Source organism: Lasioglossum baleicum, chromosome 6, assembly GCF_051020765.1.
Source record: "Lasioglossum baleicum chromosome 6, iyLasBale1, whole genome shotgun sequence".
NCBI classification, from domain to species: domain Eukaryota; kingdom Metazoa; phylum Arthropoda; class Insecta; order Hymenoptera; family Halictidae; genus Lasioglossum; species Lasioglossum baleicum.
In genome coordinates, this window is record NC_134934.1 from 12,923,324 (window position 1) to 12,931,419 (window position 8,096).

The 8,096-nt window shown below is 44.7% G+C and overlaps 1 protein-coding gene across 2 annotated transcripts; it reads left to right on the forward strand.

The window, feature by feature from the left end:
• Positions 1–1,150: 1,150 nt before the first annotated feature.
• LOC143209855 (uncharacterized) lies at positions 1,151–3,251 on the forward strand. Of its 2 annotated transcripts, none has more exons than XM_076426091.1 (4): positions 1,151–1,743; positions 1,970–2,192; positions 2,719–2,953; positions 3,035–3,251. In XM_076426091.1, the coding sequence occupies exons 1-3, from the start codon at positions 1,658–1,660 to the stop codon at positions 2,818–2,820; spliced, it is 411 nt and encodes a 136-aa protein (XP_076282206.1). In that variant the 5' UTR covers positions 1,151–1,657; the 3' UTR covers positions 2,821–2,953; positions 3,035–3,251. The 2 variants fall into 2 exon arrangements, with proteins under 2 accessions (XP_076282206.1, XP_076282207.1); XM_076426092.1 differs by having other exon boundaries at positions 1,970–2,162.
• Positions 3,252–8,096: the final 4,845 nt, after the last annotated feature.

Genomic DNA, 8,096 nt, shown 5'->3' on the forward strand with positions numbered 1-8,096 from the left:
CGGATTTATCCCACTCCACCTTACTTTGAATCTCACTAATCCATTTTTATCATAAATGCGTAAAATCCGCATCAAGAGTTTGATCATCAGGTAGGAAACACTGTGTGCCAGTTGACTAATTGCATGGGATACACGGTGGACTCCACCGAAGAAATGGCATCTGTAATCGGTCATCGGTAATTCCAGAGCGATCCGATGCGTTCCGAGGTTCCTCTTTTTACCTCTCTACAACATGTATCATCGTCCGGCCGGTTCCTCGGACTTCCTAATTCCCCGAGGATCAAAACCACGGTTCCGCGCGTCTTGTTCATTCCAATTAGAACCCTTTCGACGGTCGGTTGCGTGCTCGCGTTGGCCCCACGTTGCGGAGGACTGACGATTATACATAAGCAGGGAACGGTTGCCCTTCGCGTTGCACCGGGAGCCTGTTTTTCGCGGGAATCGCCACGAGGAAAGACAGGCGCGGACCGCGAGAAAGAACGGAAGGTAACGGAGCCGGCAACAAGGGCAGCCGAAGGATCAGAAACGACGAAACTCGAAGTGAAGAAGGAGGAGCAAGCGGAGGAAGACGATGAAAAGAAGGGGAAGAAGAAGTCGGAGATGCTCGCGGCTCGTGAGGCTCGGGCATAGGTAAGTGGCACTTATGTTTAATACGTGAGTGTGGATGAGTAGTCGGTCCTGCACGCGATCCTTGCGTCGGCCAGGTCTTCCCTGACCTCGCGTTCGCTAGAACCAATTTCCGCGGATAATACGAGCGCTCTGTGAAACTGAAACGCTCCTCTAAATGGAGCAAACAGGCTAGAAGCCACGGGGGCACCGATACGCGGTGCGCCTTCTGTTCCCACAGCTTCCAGGATCAGACCTAACAGGATCAACCTAACTGGCAGAAAGAAAAGAATCGTCTTCGACTTCTGTTACAAACGTAGATAAGTGAAAGGCACGAGGTCCGGGAAAATAATCGAACATTTGAGTCATTTACTGCGAAGGTGGCAGAAGTCAATAATTCTCTTCTCGAGGATTTAATCGTCATCAACCCCGTAACATACGAATTAAATGAAATTCGATACGACCTGAGCTGCTATTTAATTTATTTATTAATTTATTTACTGTATTTTATGGAACATTTACTTGGTTCGCGTTACACCATTTTTGCATTAAACGGCTCGTTTATGCACCGATCCAGTAATTGCTCCTCGATTCCGACCATAATCGCCGGAGTCGTTAAGCTCGCGATACCGCGGCTCTTTTCCAGTCATTAGCGAGGCCGGATCCACTGTGGATCGTTTTAATATCGATCGATGTTGAGTAATCGGCTGGTCGAGGCGAGCGCGCGCCCGTTCGATTTTTCACACGCGCTCCCATAAACGATCGTTCCGCCACCGCGCTGCACCGCCCGTTAACCTAATGGGAAAATCATGGCGGCCGTTTCTCACGAAGGACTCGCGAGAGGGCGATCAGCGCGATTCTACAGATCTCGGTTGTCCCTGGTATCCCTGGTATCGATCATCAAACGGCATTCTTTTTAAACAAACGAAGCGCACTACAGATCCGCTTCGCCACAGAACAACACATCCCAACGACAAAATTTTTAGTGAATCCGGAAAGCTTTATCCCGAGGAGAAGAATCATTCAAATTCCTGGCAAACAACGAGCGAGTATGACTACTGGTCCTATAGTCAAGAATCCAATGTACGCGCTGTGTCTTTTGGCTGCAGTCTGCGTACGACAGTATGTTCAAACCAGGTACGATCTGTACAATCTGAAATTTATTAAAAGACTGCGGATTTTATGCATTTATGACACAGATGGCTAGATATATTTTTTAAAATTCCAGGCAAACAATGTTTATTTCGCATAAACATCCGCGGTCTATTTATTAAGCATGCTTTATTAGAAATAACATTTAATCGTTGTTTAGAAAATGTTTGTAATGTTTCCTTCATTTAAAATTGTAATATTTCGTGTCTAGAAACGAACAACCGTTGACGAAAGGTTTGTCGGTCCAGCCTCCGACAGCTGTCTTCACAAGACCAAATAAGTCGATCCTGAAGTCGGTAGTCAAGGATAATATCACTGTGAAGCCTTTTAAAAAGCGGCCACAGCTACAGGACGCCGACTCGTTGGTCGTATGTGTGCAGAACTTTTACAAGAGAGCGTGCCAGGTTATGCATAATGTTGGTTCAAACATACCTGTAAGTTTTGGCTAATGTATTTACACGATGATATAACTGGATGTCTTATCACGCGTTCATCAAAGTGGTGCGTGCAGTTTGATACTTTATAGTACAAAGTTTATAAAACTTACAAACAACGTAGTACGTACCTATTAAACCTATAAAACCTATCTAAAGCTATGTACACCTGCTAATTACTCTTTCTTTTACATCATATCATCTAAATTACTAAAATCCCTGCCGCTTAATTTGAACGATTAAATTATCGTTGCAACACGAAGTTCCATACTATAGAAACGAACACTAGAATATATTAGTCATGACACGAAATAATCTTTATTGGATCTCGAATGTTTCAGAATACCGAGAAACGATATTATACAACAGTTAACAAATTGGACGTAAACGTGAACATCACATAATATTATTTTAATATATAGAATTAATTATATACATATATCGGAAAATATAATTATAAATTATGGTTTGTCTCGATTTTATAATGTTTGAATCGTCTAAAGGTTTTAATCCGTTTTCTTATCAGGCCTCGAAAACAACAGAGTCGCACGATCTGAATAACACGAACAACGTCCTTGATTCTATCCTGTATTTAACGAGCAGCGTCGGAACTAAATGGATAGTCTGAGTCGAAACATAACCCACTAATGACCACCCAAGAAACGTGAGGACTGCCGTTTGACAGAGGTGAACGTGGATTGAGGGGGAGTCCGCAAACAGTCTTTGTCAATCGGCGACCGCGAATTCATGCGATTCCACGCGTGAGTGTAATTTACCATGTGTACATCGTCATCGTAGGAACATTAGCCGGCGCAGCCTACGATTTTCTACTTTTATTCCAGATGCCAGGTTATGCAAACGACCTGAAACCCGACCGCGTTCTGAGGCCGCAAAAACCCCGGGGAAACCGGTAGTTTTAAACAGGTGCCTCCCGCTCAAAATGGCGCCAAAGAGCGGAGAGGCACCGAAAACCGGCAAGAACGCAGAACGCGCGCGCGTTTAACCAACAAAAAAAAAACAATGAAAAAATTTGTACGTTGCAACGACAAGTGGTCCAATAAACATGTTTAACATTTAATTCGTTATTTCTTATTTTGTTCATTTACTTTGCAAGTTTCCTGCAGTTTTCTTCCTATCGACAAAATTATAATAAATCAACACTATTGTTTGATAAATTAATTATAATTAAACCAGAGTATAAAAGTGAGGCTATGTCCTAATTACATAAACAAAGAGAACATTACGAGAAAATGACGATAAACAAAGAGAAAGATGTGGAGCGGTGAAGCTCGAAGATAGCCACGAGGTGAACATCGTGGCAAAATCAAACCAATATAATCAAATGCTACTATACAGGGTGTCTCAGCGGAAGGAGGCCACCTGAATATCTCCTTTGTTTTTAATGGCACAAAAAAATATATATGGCATAATTTAAATGGTATCGGAGGAGGAATACCATAAAAGAACAATTTTTTTGTCAGGTTATTTTTTCATAGTTTTTCCAAGGTCATCGTTATTTTTTATCGGGAAAACTTATCTTTTTTATTCCATCTTGTTAACGACTTAAGCATATTCAAATGTATTTTTTCAGCCGCTATGAGATGGAATAAAAAAAATTCGTTTCCCGATAAAAAAATAATGATGAGCTTGAAAAAACTATGAAAAAATAACCGGACAGAAGAAATTGTTCTTCTGTGATATTCCTACTTCGATACCATTTAAATTATGCATGAATATTTTTTGTGGCATCAAAAATAAAGGAGATATTTAGGTGGTCTCCTTCAGCCCTGTATATGTATAATGGAGCGGTGACAAGAGAATCGCGGTGTACATAGAAACATAAATCACCGCGCCGCTCTTCTCTACGCTATGCTCACTTCGCCGCTCCACTATATTCTCGTACTAAGGAATAAAAATGTTGTTTCAAATAAGGCTAGATCGTGATTGAAATTTCTTCCTGGAATATTAGAGAAGCGCAAACATTTTTCAGCAGAGTTTCGAGGATACCGGGTCCACCTGCGACCGCAGATTGCTCTTGGGATATTTATCGCGAGTATCTCGTCCCCGGCATTGCCAGGTTGTCTCGCAAGCCATCCGTCAGAACGGTGGCCGAGCAGATTTCCAAATCTCCGGGTTCTGCTTGGCGCGGCGAACCCGGCGGCGGCGGACGACGGGGCAGGGCTCATTTGAATTTTCCCGGACAGGATGTGCACCGCGTGCATTTCAATCCTCCGGGACACCCCGACGAATTATGGTCGAGGTGGATGGTCCCGTGGAAGAAGAATGGAGACGACGACGGTGCAACTGGAGGAACACCACGGTCTATGTGTACGCGGATGGTAGTTTAAGAGCGAACGCCCAGTATCCAGAGCACGTCCGGAGCGCGAAGAGCTTATTGTCATGTGCAGGACTCGACGGGGCATTTTAATATTTCCGCTGAATGCGCCGTGAAACGGTAGGAACGGTAGGACGACGAGGACGAGGGGCGAGGACCCAAGAAAAAAGAAGAAGGTGCGGACCGGAGGCGAGGAATCGTTGCAACGGAGTTGCCACTGGTCTTGCGTCTCACCGGCTCCCGTGACAGGTGGCTATGCGCCTTAAGAAACCCTTTGTTTTTTCTCGCCTGCGAGAGCTACTTACGGCCCTGACGACACCAACCTTCGGAGAACCTGGCGCCACGAAGCGCATAACGATACTCGAATTTAAATGTTTCTACACGCCGCCGCAAGCGCGTCGTCTCCTTCCGTCGCCGGGCTTTAACTGCTGCTCGAAAATAAAGGACGTTTTCTTGTCTGAGCTCAAAATTAGCATCTCCCGAGGAGAACTGCGCGGCTGAACTCGCGGCTACTGCGGAGAATCTCGGAGACTGTCTCAGTTAAACCAGTCGGTTGTCTAAACTCATTTAACACTTTGACTGGCAGCTCAGCGACCTCGAAAGTTCCAAAAGATCAAGCAAATTTTTCAATTTTCAATTTCTTTGCATTTTTCACATCCAAACTACTTACATCCTAAAATCGAAAATCTTCTGTGCGACTAGTTTAGAGAAAGGAACGCACGAAAGATTGCTTATCAGAACAGGAGCATCAGCTCTCCGTTCTCCATTCCCGGTTATTTTTAGTCGACAAAACGAGCGATCGCATAGACATGCAAAGTACTTCCACCGTTTCCCCGAAACCGAAGACAGGAAATCCATTCAAATCACCGCGAGCCACGGCGATTCGAAGGTTCGTGCGAAGCACACGTTACGCGGCGTTGTATTTTACTTCGAGCAGGGAATCGATCACTCGAATCCGTCCACGGCCGTGGCGCATCGATTTTCGAGCGTTCGTCCACCGGAACGAGGTGATGCACGGTGTTCGAGAGGCCATTTCATAAATCGTCGAACGTGGCCCCAAACTACACCTGTGTCACCGTGTTACCGTGCCTCTTCTAATTCCATCTCGCACACCGCACCGGTGCAAATCGGTAACTGGTAGTCCCTGCCAGCCACGATACATTTACATATTATGCGTGCACGGTAGCCGCATCCTTCCGATGCACCACCGGCTGACTTTTAATGCCGCAGGACCTGACTTTTCGACGGTCGCACGCAGACGTGACGATTTTTAGAAGAGTCGAACTTTTCGGCCGGGAATTATTCATCGGGATGCCGGGCTCTATGAGAAACGAGACTCACGAGACCGAGAAATTGATCCTGATTAGTTCAAACAATTTTAGATAAGATGGAGTGGGGTAATTGCGTAAACGGGGCAAGTGTATTAACTGGTTATTTTTATTTTGGTTTATTGTAATATATGAGCGAAATTTCTCTAGCTTGTGTTTATTAATGTAGTTTATTCGACATAGATGTCGCCCAAGAATAAAGGTGTTTTCCTCGCTTAAATCAACCAATGCAAAACAGTCACGTGTGAGGTAAACGTACAACTTTGAGGTTACCCTGAACGTGCAATACTTCACAAGTACATAATACTAATTCATCGGTAATATCTGTCGCAAGAGTTTGATACCAAGAGCGTTAAGTTTTTACATACCAGACTGAACATACGTCAGTTTAAAGTCCAACTTTACAAAAACTAGGGCGGACTTACCCCACTTCACCTTATATGAAATCGTGAATGTTGCAATCATTTCACACGGAAAGTTTCGGAACTTCATTTATTTGAATTTTGACGGTACAAATGTTTGCAGGAACGAAATGCAAGCTTAAAATATAAATGTGGATGTGTAAAAGAGTGTTTGGCGGATATCGTTACAAAGCAGCAGCCGGTCAGCCATGAAGCAAGATCACTGCCAGAAAAAGAAATCTCTTTTACACGAATCGACCGGTAAACGGTTGATTGGAAAAGTTCAAGCATCGGATGCACGTATCAGAGGAATTGCAACACGCATCCTACGGTCGTTCCCTGTGGTCGGCGAAATTGTTATATTGTAGCAATAAGAATTGCTCCGTTGGTTCGTTCGTTCGTGGCACGCGATCGAAGTAGTCTTCTATTGGTAACACTAATTGCAAGAACCACGGTATTTTCTCTCCGGTTGCTTACATAACGAAATCGCCTTCTACCCGCTGTGTATCCGGATCTCGTTGGACGTCGAACAGAAACCGGTGTGAATCACCCTCAACACGCGAGACCGATCAGTGAGCGTCTGGATCGCGTTCTCCGCAACGAAATCTTCATTTCGTCAAACAGTCTTTAGGTTTACGAGGGAAAGGCGGTTAGCCGGAAAGTGAACTATCGATTGCAAGTGCAGCTGCGCACTTCGGGGTCCTGTTACCGATATAAATCGAATGCATTTGTCGAAAATTAGTGTTTTGATTGTCGGTCATAGGGGCTGCGCGAAGTTACCGATTCCCTTTACAACTTGATACTTCAATAAAAGCTTTAATTTACACAACTGTTCGCAATAATTTTGTACGTTGTCAGCCGTAGATCATAGAGAAATTCGATCACGTGGACAAATATTGTCTTACCCCATTTTTGCATTGAACTGCTCAATTGTTGCTACGAAGATCATCAGCGAGAGAAATGGGAGTAGACTCGCCGAGTTCGAACTGATCTCTACGAGCTGTTTCCCTTTAAAGCGTCAGATATTGACGACTTTGACGGTGTTTCGATAATCCCGATACAGGTGTGAAGTCGAGTAGAATATCGAAGAAAAGTCAGAGACAGTTTTATTCCGGTGAGTTGCATCGATAAGAGCGCGATGCCGCTATGACAAGCGTTAAAATCGCCCAAGAGCGTGACGTCTGAATGCACCAGATGCGCATCGCGTGCTCTGGGCGTTCATGATTGCAAATTGCGGGAAACATTCGAGACGGCATCCGGGGCTGTCGCGAGGCAATGTTGCACACTTTCGATGCAGTGACGCGGAAAGCACGATTTCGACCGGCCCGAGTTGCTGCAGCTTGCGACACACCACCGACTTTGAACGAAATCAACCTCAAACGCTGTCCAGGCTCATTACATCTCAATCACGGTTTTTTTAACATTTGTTTTTCACAATGTTTCACGCTGGTGGTCGTGCGCTGCCATTCTCAAAGCAACAAATTAATCCGGCAAATAACACTTCTCCTTTAGTACTTGAAAAATGTTTAGCTCGGGACGAAGTTCTCGTAGTTGATGTTTCCTTCGGCGCTTCAATTTTCAATCGCCTCACGGTGTCATTAATCGCTTGTTCCCGCGATATTGTGTAAACTATCCAGGTAATTGAGCCCGAGGTTAATACGTTTATAATGAAAAGTTATTACCCGCGATCAAAGCAATTACGCGGCCGCGTTTTTTGGCCTATGAAACGATGTTTCCCTGGCGGGACCTTAAAGTGGGCCGGTCGTCGACATCGGCAAAGGGCATAGCGAAGCCTCGCTTTTTAAACACGCGGACGTTTTCCTGTCTGACTGGAAAATGT

Bases quoted from the DNA above. Each gene is read 5' to 3' on its own strand.
- LOC143209855 (XM_076426091.1), top strand. From the start codon at position 1,658: ATGACTACTGGTCCTATAGTCAAGAATCCAATGTACGCGCTGTGTCTT. The intron at 1,744-1,969 runs GTACGATCTGTA...TTTCGTGTCTAG, and splicing joins CGACAGTATGTTCAAACCAG to AAACGAACAACCGTTGACGA. The intron at 2,193-2,718 runs GTAAGTTTTGGC...TTTTCTTATCAG, and splicing joins ATGTTGGTTCAAACATACCT to GCCTCGAAAACAACAGAGTC.